Here is a 16,265-nt window from a genome sequence, read left to right on the forward strand (position 1 = left end):
TTCAGAAGAAGGCAGGCACAACAAAAAGATTTATAAAATAATAAAAATAATAATAAGAACAGCAGGAAAAATAGCCAGAGGGAGTGACAAACGAGTGGAGCATGAGGCGACTAATTAACTCCTTGACAACGGGACAATTATCAGCCAAAACAAGAAGCTGCAACATGAGGCTGTGTGCAGGATCAGCAGCACAACGCCAACATGCTGCTTCCAGGGCTCTGTGGCTGGAAACGCCGCTGACGCAAACTCAGGCATAAAAACACTCTCATATACTTGGAGATTAAAAACTAAAGTAAAAAAGGAATAATCCAAACTGTGTATCGTGGGGTTGGTATTTATCGCATCATTTATCACTTATTGTGATAAATTTCTTAATATAAGAATTCTGATTTATTGTTTTCATAAAGTCCAATTAATGATGTTTTACTGCTTCCTCCACTGCTTGTTTAATAAAAGTTTCAGGATATATTAATAAATTTGAAAATATATTAAATTAACTTAAAATAATAGACAAAAAAACATGTAGTTTTGATATTAAAGAACTGCTGTTTTGGTAAATCTGGATAATAAAATCAATCACAAAAAAAATATTGAGAAAGACACATGATCAATATCAATAGATAACTGACAGAATAATCAATAAATTTACAAAACTGATCCAGAACTGCACAGCATTCTGGGAGATGTAGGCACAGGAAAGACTTAAGCTGCTCATAGCTAGCTTAGGAAAGGTTGGTGGCATTAACTCACTCACTCACTGGTTACCTAGCAACTCGCTCACTCTTTGGTTGCCTAGCAACAGCCTGCAGGCTAAACTGCGCAGATCGTGGCACTATTTCAGATATTTAAAACAACAAACAACAATCATCAATATTGACCGATATGAAATCCTTCCATTGTGTCTGTCAGCCATATTATCCAGACTTTCAGGTTAAAATAAACTATCTGTATTCAAACTGTAAAGCACTGATGCTCTGCAGTTAATGCGTCTCTGCATGGTCAGTGTTTTGGTCGCTCTGATGAGCTTTGTTGATGCCTTGATGCTGATTTCCTTGCTTTCTGCAGAACAGAAAGTAACTCAGTCACATGATTTCTAAATATCTAAACTTGCAGAAGCAAAGCAGCAGTCAGGAAACGTCATGTGCTGCAGTTTCTCTCTGCTCTGCAACAAAACAACTTCCTCCTGACTGGCTCAACTGGAACATGTTTACACATTTAAAGTGTTTATGGAACTTTTCTTTAGACATCTTTTCTAAAATTAATCCAATTCATTCCCTAAAAATGGACCTTTAAATTCACAAATCGTGAAGATCTACTATAATAACCTTAAGTTCTATTCATATTGCATTTATTTTAGTGTTTGAGTTTTTAAAAAGTACTCCAGTTTTTAATTTTCAGTAATTAAAACATTACATTTGAGAACATGCTAATCTAATCCTGTGCAGTAGAACGTCTAAGTTTAAGAAATGTGTCTTCTATCCGGTTTACAACCCGACTGATTAACCTGAAATAAAAATAATTCAGCGCTTATTTGCCGTGTCAGTTGTGGTTTCACAATCTGAACTTTGACAAATGATCTGAGACACGCAGAGAAAAATGCCACAGCAACGACTGCCTGGCAACAGAGACGGAGCAAATCAGAGCCGCCATTCTAAATTAATTTTCCAACACCAGTCTGCTGCGGATTACAGAGTAATGAACCAAATCAACATGATAAATAAACTGGTTGAAATTAGCTGCTTCATGTTAGGTCTCACAGTCAGACTCTTGATCACTAATGAAGACAGAAGAGGTGGAGGAACCACAACACAACTTAAAGATCATGTACAACCCCCATGTCTACAAGAAATGTAGGCTTTATGAAGGTTTACAGCAATTAAATCTGTTAAGCAGATTTGTAGCAGTAAGAGCCCAGATCTCTTTCTAACGGCCATCCTGCAGACAAACTCACTGATGAGAAACACAGGACTGGATTTATCGACCAGCAGACGGTTACTTTGTTTTGCTGCACATTAGGAGTTTCTGACAGGTCAGTTACTGCAGAGCAGGAGGTTAGCACATACCAGCTAGCAAAGACAAATAAAACTAAAATATTTTAGAGTTCATGTTTCCCTCTAAAGATATCATTTTGGATATTTTAGAAGCAATAACTTTGTAATTGGAAATCACCCTAATTTATCATTCCAGGAAACATATTAGCATTAGGACTTCATATAACTATAAATATCATGATGCATGACCAATATCAATAGACAATACAATCCAACAGAATATTCACTGAACTCTGACCCAGAATCACACAGCATGCTGAGAGATCTAGGCAGAGGAGAGGCTTTAGCAGCCCTAAGCTAGTTTGGGGGAATCAACTAACACACCGACTCTTCAGTTGCCTAGCAACAACCTGCTGGGTAACAAGTAGCTTCAAGCCCACCCCCTCAGCTTTGGTTGCTGAGAGGGTGGGCTCTCAGCAACCCACTGAGAGCCCACCCTCTCAGTGGTTGTTGCTGCTTGTTACTCAGCAGCAACAACCAGCTGTAACAAGTAGCTTCAAGCCCACCCTCTCAGCTTTGGTTGCCTAGCAACAACCAGCTGAGTAAGTTGCGCAGCAGCAGTTTAAGGTTTCTCCACCGCTCCTCGTAACATTAAAAATTAAAAATAAGGATTAAAAACTTTGGATAAAACAGGAAACGTCATGCAACCAGTTTGCAGTTTGGTTGCATTTCAGATACTTAACATAAAAAAGTCAATAATTATTGACAGACTGATATGAAATGCTTATATCGTGAAAGGTTTTTAAGCAGTATGCATAAAATTATTTCAATTTCCATTATGTGTAAAAGGTAGAAACATTAGCTATTGGCATAAAAGACAAAAAATATTTATTCATTTTTTTTAGATGTTATGAACTTTTTTTGTTTTACTGATGTTTTTTGGGACAATTGCAGCAAGAAGGATGATTGTTTTTACTTGTTCTATTTTCAGACAGATCTCATTTTTGTTTTTCAATTAACATCTCCAAAGCTTAAATGACACATGAACTATGACCCCAAATCCCAGAGGAGTTCAAAATGAGGCTTCACTGAGGCAGGACAAAGTTCAAACCATCTCAGATCCTCGACTCCAACGTCTCTCTGCCTGAATTTCTGACCAGAGACTAAAAGAGCAGCGGCAAAAGCAAATGAGGTGGATTAGCAGTTTCTTGCCAACAAATGATGGTGACGGTGGTTGCTGTGGAATATCATCTCTGTTGCTCAAAACTGAGCTGTTAGGATGTCATGAAATGGTTGTACAACAACAGTCTTTAGTTCTGTGTAAAACTATTCATTAAACTGAACTAGCCAGAGTTGGGTAGTATCTAGGTACATTTACTCTGTAGAAAGAATGTACTTTTACAACACTGCACTTTTTATTTGAGTAATTTTATTATGAAGTATCTCTACTCTTAAGTAAAATTTCTGGATTCTCTACCCACCAGACACACACCTGCAGTTTTTGTTAAAGTTTCTAAAAAAAAATTATTGAAAAAAAAATATTTGTCTCAGATTATATCACAAAAATACGATATGAAAAGTGGTCACATTGAGATATAAAAAACAAAAAAATTCACACAAAACTATATATTGTGCCCCCTCAGAGTGTAAAATTTAAAAACAAAAAAAGAGAGAAAATGAGAACAGACACACAACAAGAGAAAAAACATTACAAAAAACACTTTTTTTACTTTTACTTGAAGTAGTGCTACTCTTGAGTGATATTTTTGGGTACTTTACCCTCCTCTGCCTATAATAATACATTTCAAAGAATTGAAAGAATATAACGAGTGCAGTTGGTCAGTGTCGGAGCCAGACGCATCCATTCTGTGTTAACGTTCCCCATAGCAGAGTGGAGCTACTGACACCTTATCCATCCTGCTGTAACATTCAGGTTTTTGCAGACTTTCTTTGCTTACACACAAAACAACACAGGATGCCACAGAGAGCAGCACAGCATTCTGGGAATAAGTTTAACTAGCAGTAGCTGCTAAGGTGAGAGTTTCAGCTGCAGAAACATTAACTTTTTTTTAAACACAAAAACCACTTAATGTTAAGATTGTTACATTTAATGCCACACAATGTTTTGTTGTGAGGACGCCTGCTGTGACGATAAATTTTTCTGGACAATAAATTGCTCTAGAAGTTATTGCAATAAACGATAGTAAATGTTCATTTGAATTTAAAGTTTAACACTGGAAATGTGAGATATATTAAATATCCAAAATAAATAAAACAGAAAAACAGAAACAACAAACTAAATTATCCCTAAAAATTGGCTAGTTGAGACCAGAATGAAGACTTTTATCCTCCAGGTTTTGGACGATAACTGGACAACTTGATAATGCAAATGGAAATTATTGAGCACGTTTTTCATTTATGATGTGATTAACTGACTTCTTGCAATTCTGCAGAAATAGCTTAAATTTAAAACCCAGTTTTTGTTTTGCTAAGCTTTTCTTGATTAGAAAACATTAAATAAAAATAATTTCAGGTATTTTTTTCCAGTACAAAATCAAGACTGGATTATTCTACAATAATAGCAGAATAATTCAATCCACACTTAGAGGAGATTGCAACATATAACTGACAATAACTAAATAGCACAGAGAACATTATCCAAACTGTAATACTTTGACCTTAGCAAAGATTGGAATCTGTGCGATTTTACAGTCCAAAGTAAAATAATATTTAAAAATCTCCAAATCTAATAAAGATCAATAGTATTAATGTTAATCCGGTTAATACAGTGCTACATTTGTAAATGTTGACTTACAAATAAACAGAGAACATTAAGCTGTATGCAGAAATAGTGGCAGGGATTTATATAGCTATTGTAACACGGCAGTTTCCTTCGACTCAAAATCCCCGAAATCTCCGTGCCAGGAAAAAAAAACGAAACCAAATTTAAAAAGAGAAATGTTTGAATATTTCTGCCTTTTAACTGGGATCATTTTAAACCCCCTCAGTGCTAAACAAACCGATTTGTGTTCATTTTTAGCTGATATTTATGAGCAAATCAAACAGCTGTGAAACATTTTTGATCCAAACTGATTTTGTTTCCCTGCGGGAGAAAATTTGAATCCTAAATGCCTTAAAAAGCTGATCAAAAACACTGAAAAACACTGGAAAATTCAGCAAAAATGAGCCGTTTGTCATCAACAGTTAACATTTAAGACGTTACACTTTGGCATTTCCTTTAAAAAAAAAAGCAGCAGCTATCATAAAAGGACCTGCGAGGTATTCGGTGCAAGACGTTTTAGGTAGTAAAAATTGGACAGTATTGTCGTCAACTGGAGCTAACGCTAAGCTAACCGTGCTAGCCACGTAGCTCCGTCGGCTAAATCAGAAGAGGTAGCTTCCACAAACGGCTACTTTACCTTTTAAAATCCCTCATTAGCCGTCTCCTTGCGGGCGTAGACATTATTTCAGTTGTGTATACAAAAACAATTTGAAAAAAACTAAATGAGCGAAGAGGAAAAAGCCCAAATCCGGTGTTTCTTCCGCTTGCAGCTCTTTTCTTATTCCCCCAAAACAACAACTGGCTAGCTCGCTATTTCTGGTTGACGTCGGTTGGTTGCAGTGCTGAGGCCAACAGAGGCGCAACCCTTATATGTCACAATGTGTCTGTTAAAAAATGCTGCGAAAACTCCTCCTTTCTAACAAATAAATAAAATTATTAAAAATCTGTTGATCAGTTATTCTGATGAAATATATCAAAAGATTAGACTGCTTATATATGAAAGTAATAATTATTTATTTCACAACTACTAAGAATGTGCAGGTGCTTAAATTAGAATATTATTTAAAAAAAAGTTAATTTATTTGGAGTGATGTATCTCAATAATAATAGTGGCTTACAGCCAGAGTTGGGTAGTAACTAGTTTCATTTACTTCAGTAAAGTCTTGGAAAAAGAAATACTTTTTACTACGCTGTACTTTTTACTTTTACTTGAATAATTTATATGAAGTAATATGAAGCATCGCTACTCTTATTTGAGTGAAATTTCTGGATACTCTACGCACTGCGACTTCAAACTTGTTTTAATCTAAAATTCACCTGCAGACTTTGTTAAAATTTCATATTTAAAATGTTTCTTTAGTTTTATTTTATTTTGAAATAACATTATTTATGTGAATTATTTTTATTTACTAAAATTTTCACCTATTCCTTTGTCCTTCTGAAGAGGTAATTTCTAAATATTAAATTACTGGTTTTCGATCAGTCACTCACTGTTTTATCAAATATGTTTTTACTCTTACTTGAGTAATTTCTTGGATGGTTACTTCTTACTTTTACTTGAGTAAAGTTTTTGTGTAATCTACCCACCTGTGCTTACAGCTACTCAAAACCCAAAAATCTCTTTCTCTAAAATATTTTTGAAACCATATGTTTACCTACATCGAATAAGAAGACAAATCCAATCAAACATATCGTGTTACAATTAATTTGTTCACATTTTTAAAGAACTACTATTTTATTTCCATTTTTAATATTTTAAAATAAAGGAAAACATAACAATTTTGCAAAAAGAGGGTAATTACATTTACTTTTTATTGTTTTAAAAGGAAATGACTAGAAAATTAGCTCTATAAATATATTACTGGTACTTTTAGTGTTATTCTTTAGTGGAAATCTAGTCCAATTAGTCCATTAAAAACCTAACAAATTGCTAAAACTCTACATTTCTTTTGGTATTTGTATTTAAAGATTAAAGTTAGCACTTTTTACCTAAATTTCTAAGAGCCACAGTGGAAGATCCCAGCAGCTATGTATATAATTTAGTGTGGAAACATACTTATGTTTACTAAATTAAATATTTCAAATACTTTAACCAGATGATAGGAATCAATGCTTCACTTACAATCACTTTTAGATTTTTTGAGAAATGACAGATTAAATAATTATGTGCTCCAGTGTGATAATCTACTCAGTCAGTAAGTGCCTTACCTTATAATCCCTGTAATCCATCTGAAGCTGATGCATGCTGCCTCTATTGTCCAGCTGGGAAAGTGATCAGAAGCAAAAATCAGCAAAAGTTGGGCTGATGCTTCATCTTTTGCATCCAAAATAAGATTTTAGGATGCACAAGAGAGTGTAAAAGTATGGAAATTTAATTTAATTCAAGACATTTTCAGCTTAATATAAACAGGTAAATAATTCACATTTTTAACTGTTATACTGTACTTCATTTGTTTTACTTCAAGCATTTGCTTTAACAGTTCACTGGTTTTGTAGAGACAGACACATTAGAGATAGAGGCATTAATTATAAGGTACATCCCAATACTCTGAATCACCACTGCATGCTGGGCCAACCTCCTGACAAAAACCAGCTATTGAATCAAGCCTAATCCTTCTCCTCACAATTTCCCTAAAAGAATCCAGATTGCTGCTATCAATAGGCGTAAAGCCCTCTTAGCCCATTTCACTGTACTGACAATGTAGGTCACACACAGACAAAAGGGCGGCCCGCCTCCTCCATGCTACCAGCAGCTAAAGCAGCCAAGCTGCTTTATGTAATAAATCACACATTTAGATTGGGTCTTGCTGTGTGTACATAATAATCTCCACAAGTCTGAACCAGAAGTGAGTCGTGCTTTCTTAAAATGCGCCACAGGAAATCATTTCTGCCTGTAGCCATCAGATTTTACAATCCCCAACTCTGAGTAACTTAAATCTGATTTTCTCTGGACTCATTTACAGATTATTTACAGAATAACACATTTGCCAGCATGCTTGTTATCTTATTTATTTACTTATTTGTATTAAGCCATATTTGAATTACTTGCATCACTCTTATTTTACTTTTTTTTTTGTTCATGGCAGTGTTTCTCAAACTTTTTCAGGCTGAAGATCATTTAACCCATTAACAGTCACACCTAACCTGACATCGCCCCACATCTGAATACATAATGTAACCTGAAATTAAAATATTAGCCTCTTAACTCACATATCGCTGTTTTCTTTGTTCATCCTAAAGAGAAGTCTGGTGCTGTTGGGAAAATGTGACTGGCCACGTCTACTGGGCATTTTGAGTTATTTACAGATTGTGAAAGTGTGGAGTCTAAGTTTCCAATGATGTCAAACACATAGAAATAATATTTTAAAAAATTCTTTACTACCAAGTATTATGTGCATTAATAACATTTAGAGCTAGTTGTGATTTAGAAGCACAATTAAAGAAAAAGAGACTTGAGTTTCTTTAACAGAAACAAAAAACCCTTTTCTGCACCATTAAATATAGTGCAATTGTATTTATTTATTGTATTTATTTAATATTTTTTAATTAAATAAAAATAATAATAGTTGTTGACATGAAAATAGAGCATCATTCTTTATCAAGCAAAGTCATAAAAAACAAAGAACAGTTCTGAATAACTGGAACGATTCCTACCGTTCAAAAGAATTCAATCACTAGTGATAGTGATCGTGAGTAACCCGCTTTTAAGCAGTTTCCTATCATTATTTTTAACACAATCCTTTGGTAAGCTAACTGTAGCGTTGCACTTTCAGCTAACGTCGTTTACATACAGTACCTCGTGGGCCACCAGTGGTCCGGGCACCACAGTTTGAGAAAGACTGGCTTATGGTTATTTGTCCTATTAATATTTAACACCTTATGGAGTAGCTTGTCAACTAGCGAGCAATTTTTCGTTGGGGATCAGTAAAGTATATTCTACTCTAAGTAGGAAAAGCAAAGGTGAACGATGGCTTCCAAACCAAACAAACAACAACAACAACTACAACAACAACATGTTGGCATTCTTCTATGTGGACATGAATAAAATGGCTACGTGTCAGATGATGTGGCCAAGCTGCCTCCGCTCTCCTGCTGTTAGTTCACGAAGAGTGCGATCACCATGGAGGAGCTTCATACAATCAATGTTTAAACGGATTTATAAAGGACGTAAGAACTCTTGATGTGAATAACAAGGTTCTGGTGACTGTCAGAGTGAGTACATGTACGCAGGCTACATGTCCATCTTAGCTAGCAGATAAAAGCCGCATTAGCCAAGCTAATGTTGCTAGTTCGGCAGTAAGTACTACAGTAAATATCGCTGATATTTATTTTAGTATTACACAGAGGTGGTTAGAGGACTCAAAAACTGTAAAATAATATTTGCAACGTACTTAAATTGTTTATAAGTTAGATAGGAACAAAGCGAGAGCTAGTTCTGAGCTTGTGACTTGTTTGTTGTTGTCATAGCAACTGCCTGCCAAGACTTCCTGTACATCTCAGCTGTAAAAATAGCACTATTTAGTCACATGTAAACACTAAAACTGTTGTCTCACACACAGCAGTTGGCTGACGATTAATCGCTATAGCAACAGAATACAGAAAAAGGCAGAGATGCTGGTTTGGACTACAAAGGGTGCGTTCACACTGCAGCCTAAAGTGACCCAATTCCGATTTTTTTGACGTAATGCGACCTGTATCCGATCTTTTCATGGCAGTGTGGACGCACCAAGTTCTAAACATGGCGGAACACTTTAATACAGAGGGCAGAGCAGAAGGTCAGAACTACAATATGGCGGAACTGTCAGTTCCTATAGAGGAGGAGTTGACTGGTATTCTGAGCTACTTTGTGCTTTGAACATTATATAACTGATTTAACCTAATCACTATTACACATGGAATTAGTGTGGCCATTTCAAATGAAGCTTATGAAAAATTTCAAAATAAAAGCCTTAACAATTTTTATATCATGTAATTGCTCTTTTTTGCATTAGATAACTGTTTAAGAAAACCACTGTTACACATGGGATTAGTGTTGCCATTTCAAATGAAGCCTACTGAAAATTTCAAAATAAAAGCCTCATTAATCCCCTCTGGTAAGTGCACCACCGCAGGCAGTGCAATTACATTAGATTAAATTATCCTTTTCCCTCAAGTTAGTGCACTGCCGTAGGCGCTGCAATAATATGAGCCTTTATTAGCATTTCATCTCAAGTTATGGCACTGGCTTGCGCAAGCCAGTGCATTAGCATTAGCATTTCACCTAAAATAAGCTTTTAGCCAATTTTTTTTACTTATTAGCCATGTTTAGTATACTGAATGGAGTAAGTGAATGACAGACAACATGCTACTGATACCATTCATGCTATTATTAGCATTTTGACTTATTTTACCTTATGCAACATACTGAATGGTACAAGTACAGCTTTGTCCACATGCTTCTGACTCTACACAGGTTATTGACAACATTGAAGCTTTCTTTAGCATTAAAGCTAATTTTTAGCATCAGAACGCTGGGTCCGAACTGACTGGCACACTTTGGCAGGCCCCTTAAAATTTCTTCAGGAATTTTCTAGTTATTATTATTATTATTATTATTATGCATTATGAAGTGCAGTGAGGGCTTGTTTTATGGTTGGTAGGAAAAGGTGACCCTTTCTGCCAGCTGTTGGACAAAAACTTTGCGTTGAGCCAAAATATGCAGGAAGAGAGAATCCCTGCTTAGCTCTGCTGCTTTTAATAGACAGGGTGAGGAAATGCTGGCATTGCTTTCTCATTCTCTCCAATGTGCTGTGAGAAACAGTAGCATTTGCCTGTATCTTTTGTTCATTTGCAAATAAAATTAAGACTGTAGAATATTATGTACATTTTAAAAAGATTTAATTGTGTATATTTACTTCTATTGATCACTTGTTCTCAGTTTGACTGTAAGATGTTTTTGTGTTTTTATGAAGTAAAGCACTTTGAACTTCCTTGTTGCTGAAATGTGCTAAACAAAGAAACCTGATTGACTGACTGACTGACTGACTGACTGATTGATTGATTGATTGATTGATTGATTGATTGATTGATTGATTGATTGATTGATTGATATGTTTAACATAGTTAAATATAATCTCTAAATGTTTTAACTGGGGAATCCTGGAAAACACATAATACTGCCCCTTTAATTATTAATGCTGTCATTAGAGTTTATCAAAACTGAAAATTAAACAAATATTTAACATTAAATGAAAGGAAAAGGTTTTCACAAGGCAGAGTTGAAGATGCAAATGGTCTGCAGATGGTAATCTAGAGTAAGATTAATATTCCTATATATGATCCCTGTTGAATAGACTAAATAAACAAGCAAATACTTAATGAAACAGTGAAATTAATCAGGAAACTCTCACTAGTTTCACTTAAATCATAAATTGCATCTCCACAGAAACTGAGGAGGAATCTAACTCATTCTGAGAGATGGGTGATGCAGAGAGCAGCATGCAGCCACCATCTGCACTACAGGAGCTAATTGCCTCATTAAAGCTGCCGTGTCATGTTACATAGGCGAAGGTAATTAAATTACATATTCGGATGCTCAGCCTTGTAGCATCACAGTCACAGTTTAGTAAAGGACATGAAAGCAGGTTAAAATCTATTTTATAAAGTCTCTTAAGTTGAAGTCGTCAGAGATTTTGACATAAACCAGTCAGAACAGAACCTTATGAAATGTACTATTTTCAAAAGCAAACAAACAAACAAGTACAGGAAACTTTGAAGTCAATGTAGGCATCAAGGGACATTTCTTTTTGGTTGACAAATGTTCCTAAGTAAAAACCAGGGGGCATCTGGATTTGAACCAGAGACCTCTTGATCTGCAGTCAAATGCTCTACCACTGAGCTATACCCCCACACGATGCTCCTCTGCAGTATTTTCAGCTAGAATCTGAACTACTCATCTATTGATCAATGACAGCTGCTCATTTGTCAAGAGACTCACATCTGAGTATAAAGAGCAGATTTAGTTTTGATGTCCATTTTGGATTAACGTCTCAAAAGATGGCTCTTTATTCAGTTGAAGAAGTTACTAAACAGATCATCCAGATTTGAACCAACTTACATCTGACCACACAACATAATTAATGTTTAAACAGCAACACATGCATGTGTCTATTTAGCATCTCTGTCAATCCAAACTGACATTTGCTCTCCAGACATGGCTCCTTCAGCCCAACAGAGTTAGTCAACAGACATCAGGGGGCATCTGGATTTGAACCAGAGACAACTTGAGCTGCAGTCAAATGCTCTGCCACTGAGCTATACCCCCTCATGTTAGTCAGCATGTCAGTATTTTCAGTCAGGAACTGAACTAAGCATGTATGATTATGAGTTCATTGGTCAGTTTACAAGTCAAGAGATGTAAATCTGAACATATATTTAATGCTTAAACCTGTGTTAAACAAGAACAGATTTCTGTATCTATGTCGGATCTCCTCCATTAATCACAAGTCAAGAGGACTGACATGGTCTGATCTGAAACACTAATCAAAACTCAGTTCTCAAAAATATCAGAACAAATTAAGAAACTAAATACAAAGGGATAAAAATTAGGAATTTATCTAAAAAACACAAAGATGCAACTCAAACACGCCAGAATCGTGACAGTAATTAGCTGTTTCATATTTAAATTATTTTTAGGTGGGATGTGTTTACTAACAAAGGTACTTCTGAAATGGTTACACTGGATTTTTTTTTTTAGCATTAAAGCAAAGGGAGCTGAATATAAATGTAATTTTCACTTTGCTTCCTCATATCGTATTCGTTCCACTTTACAGAACTTAAAATCTCAGCAAGAAAAAATAAAAAACATTGCAAAATTAAAATCGTTGCCAGTACTTTTGTGAAGAGCTGCATATTTTGTGAATGAAAACCAGGGGAGTTTTGTGAAACTTATAAAAGAAAGAAAGAATTATTATCTTACATCCAACAAGGCGATGTTTCTTTATTGTTTTCCTTGTGAAATGGGCTGCATGGTTTGTCTGACTCATCACTAAAATGTGTGGTGGTAGGATTTCTGAAGACACCAGGGATGAAGCATCCTCATTATATGATTTGCTGAAATCACATAATGCTTTTGTGAAGAATAGAAGCAGCTAAAAAAACCCGCTGCATTGCATCAGGAGGTGCAATTTTTCCAGTTTTCTTTGTCTCTGCAGGTCTGTTTATCTCTCCATTTCTGTTGTTCACTTAGTTTGACAAACTAAAACTAAACATGTTAGATTTATCAGTGAGCATACAGAGAGGAAGATGTTTACCCAACACATTTTAATGTACTCTACAGTATTTTATAAATAGAAATCTGTTTTAAATAGTTTTAAAGTGATAGTGGACTTCCTCTTTTCAAACAGCAGACGGCGCCAGGCATTCAGGATGGACGCGGGAACCCGTTGTTGTCATGGTTTCAGGGTTTCTGGGTAAAATACTGGATTCTGATTGGTAGAGAGAGAAGGGAGTAGCCTTACTTGTTTTTTTTCTACATTTAACCTGTGAAAATCCACCTGAAAGTGAGTCCATGTGGAAAAAGACGAATTAGCTACAGATCCTCTTTCTCATAAGCAGAAAGTTTGCAATTCATTTTTTTGTATTTTTGTAACATGATACTGGCAGAGGACAAATATCTTTCAGTTCTTATGAAGTTGAACAACATCACATGTCTTCACAATGCACCAGATGATGTAATGTTTCACAGATGTTTTACAATCCCTGGCTGGTATTTTTGGAGGAAACATGGCGACTCATCTGTGAGGGTTTTGTTCTCCTCCTCCCCTCAGATGCCAGCAACCAGCATCTCCATCCAACTTTCCATAACCCATTCATCATCATCCGGCTTCCTGTCGCATCGGCCCGACCCGTTTTAGTGATAGTATTGTTTACAAGGCCTTTCACCCTGCTGGCAGCTCGGCTCCGGGGTAAATATGCGACCTGCATCTGTTTTCCTGGAATCAAACGGGCTTCTGTCCAGAACCCGCTGGCTGCAGCAGGTACTCAGATTTTATACCCAATCTGTAGCAAACACTCTGAGGTTGATGCTAACAAGTCTGAGTGGCAGCGTTAATACTAGAATAATCCATGCAGTTCAGGTTACTTTGGATTAAGCTTCTGTGTTACATTACATGGGCATGTCTCCTGCTCTCTTATGTAATAATGACCAACAGGTCATTCCTTTTACATCCTAAAACTGACTTTTAGGAAACACTATCAACACATGACACTAAACCATAACAATATTGACTTTTTAACTATGTAATAACTTATTTTTCCTCTCTGTTTGACAGTAAATCAATTCCCTGCTGAGGAACAATTTTATTAATTTCAAATAAAAATTAGACAGAAATTAATTGTTGTGATTTCTCATTTTATTCAAGTTTTTTGAAAGAGTTATTGTAGATGCTGATGATTGTGATCAGTAAGGATCTCCTATAGCAGTCTGTGTTACAGCGGTACTGAAGAATCTTCTCATTGAAGACAATGTTGGTTCATATGGAAACACACCCATAGATGGCAACACCTCAAACACAAAAAAATCAGATAACAGGGAGAGAATTAAGGTCCGTGATAATTCTGATCCATTTTTGGGAACAACTTCCAGATGCAAAGTTCAATGGTTTCAGACATTAAATGCAGGTATGAGTGCTGAGTTTTGTGCCATATTCACCAAATGGAAACAAAAATGGAGGAGTCAGATTTTAGTAATTGGAGGATTTCATTTAATTTCTACTCCAGAGTCTAGCACTAGACTCTGGAGTTTGTTTTGATTGTATTTACCCAGAATGCCCTGCACTGTTGTCCACTTCCTGCTTTTGGAGCGGTCTCCAGTTGGCATTCACATATGGATTTGAACTGAACCAGAATTCACTTCGAATGCAAAGTTTGCTGTTTTAGTTCGAATTAGAGTTAGAATGCGTTTTCACACTTCCCAAACAAACCGGATTTTCTACAAAAATGAACCAAAAATGGCTGATGTGAATGGATCCTGAGCTAAGATCACTTTTTATGGGAAAGAAAAGAGTAAATGTTGTTAATGTCAGCAATATCTCTATTAACGCATCCATGCAGGAAAGAGGCACAGCTTCACAGAGAAGCAAACTGTTCATTTTAATTCAGAAGAACCAAGGTCCAGTTCTCCTTCTGTTTTATCCGTCTCTCTGTCCCAGAAATGATAAACTACCAGCAGAACACCTTTTGAAAAATGATCTACACCAACAAGGCTGTTCACAAAGTGCTTAATAAATTGTTAATGTGAAACACAAGGAAACAGAAGACGCCTGTCGCTCCGTGAGAATGGGTTCAGGTCATGTGTGAGAGACTAGAAACCTGACGCTGCAGAAACATGGAAAATGTCCTGGAAACGGATGAATATCCATGTGGTATTTACTATCATCCACCCTGTTTGTTTAGACAGAATAAAACTGACGTGAGAATGACCTGAGATGATAAAGTCTGCTTCAAATAATTTCAACAATGTGGCTTGTCTCCTTTCTTTGCAAAGCAGAAAGCGTCATATCCGACAGCTGCAAACTAAAAGCAATGTGCTCTCAAAAAAGTGCTTTATTTTATGGTTTACTGCTGCAGAAAAGGGTGGATAAGAAGAAAATGAACCAGTGACATTAATTCTTCAAAGCATTTTTATGACCCTTTTAAATGACTGAATGGTAAATAGTAGGAAGACCGAATGTATTAAACATCTTTTTCGGTCCAGACTGAGGTGTTGTTTTACCTTCCAGCAGGTCAAACATTAACATTCGGCAAATGGTTTAAACTAATGCAAATTCATGTTACCGGCAGATCAAAATCAGACTGGAAATCTGTGGTAAGACTTAAAAACGGTTTCTATCCTACGTTCTTCACTGAATCTCAACAAACTTGAATAATTTTGTGAAAAGAAACTGGTAGAAATTTCAGTCAAGATGTACAAAGCTTGTAGTCAACACGCAGTCTCCCGCATGATGCAACAGTGTTTGGTTTGATGAAACGCGAAGTGACCGCACAGCTTTCCTCCTTATTCAGATGTCCAATAACATGAAAACCGCATTAATCTGTGAGATTCAGATTACGTGCTGCTGTGCACGTCTCCTATGTGCTGCTTTCGTGTGTTTCTAACGCGGGTTAAGGTCACGGATGCCTTCTGCTTTGTTTACTCGCTCTACCCTAACAGTGACGTCATTGCTACAATATAAAATAGGCAAAGTTCCAGGGAGCGACGATACAAACCTCTCCGTTAAGCTGGGAGCCAATCACAGAGCTGCTGTCATCCCTCCCAACTGTTATTCCTGTCAGCGCTGAGTCAAGCTGAACCAATCAGGTCATGGCAGACCGGAAGTAGTACAGAGCAAGGATTTTATTTCACCGATTTAAATGCATCACAGCATGCATTAATGAGCTTCCCCCATAGTGAGGGGAGCTGCTGCTCATAGATGAGCTAGCTGGAGCGTGTTGAACACGGGACTCTTCAACAC

The 16,265-nt window shown here is 36.3% G+C and overlaps 1 protein-coding gene and 2 non-coding genes across 3 annotated transcripts in view; all 3 read right to left on the reverse strand.

Moving 5' to 3' along the window:
• ube2b (ubiquitin-conjugating enzyme E2B (RAD6 homolog)) overlaps positions 1-5,704 on the reverse strand; it is a 10,481-nt gene extending 4,777 nt beyond the window's left edge. Inside the window, exon 1 of the mRNA XM_007577570.2 lies at positions 5,411-5,704. Within this exon, the coding sequence (XP_007577632.1) occupies positions 5,411-5,454 (44 nt within the window). The 5' untranslated portion in view covers positions 5,455-5,704. The remainder of the gene's footprint in view (positions 1-5,410) is intronic.
• Positions 5,705-11,588: 5,884 nt separating this feature from the next.
• Positions 11,589-11,660, reverse strand: trnac-gca (transfer RNA cysteine (anticodon GCA)). The gene has a single exon. It is a non-coding gene; the product is annotated as a tRNA-Cys (tRNA).
• A 344-nt stretch (positions 11,661-12,004) lies between these two features.
• trnac-gca (transfer RNA cysteine (anticodon GCA)) lies at positions 12,005-12,076 on the reverse strand. Its single transcript has one exon. It is a non-coding gene; the product is annotated as a tRNA-Cys (tRNA).
• Positions 12,077-16,265: the final 4,189 nt, after the last annotated feature.

This window comes from Poecilia formosa, unplaced genomic scaffold, assembly GCF_000485575.1.
Source record: "Poecilia formosa unplaced genomic scaffold, Poecilia_formosa-5.1.2 Scaffold446, whole genome shotgun sequence".
Classification (NCBI taxonomy): Eukaryota; Metazoa; Chordata; class Actinopteri; order Cyprinodontiformes; family Poeciliidae; genus Poecilia; species Poecilia formosa.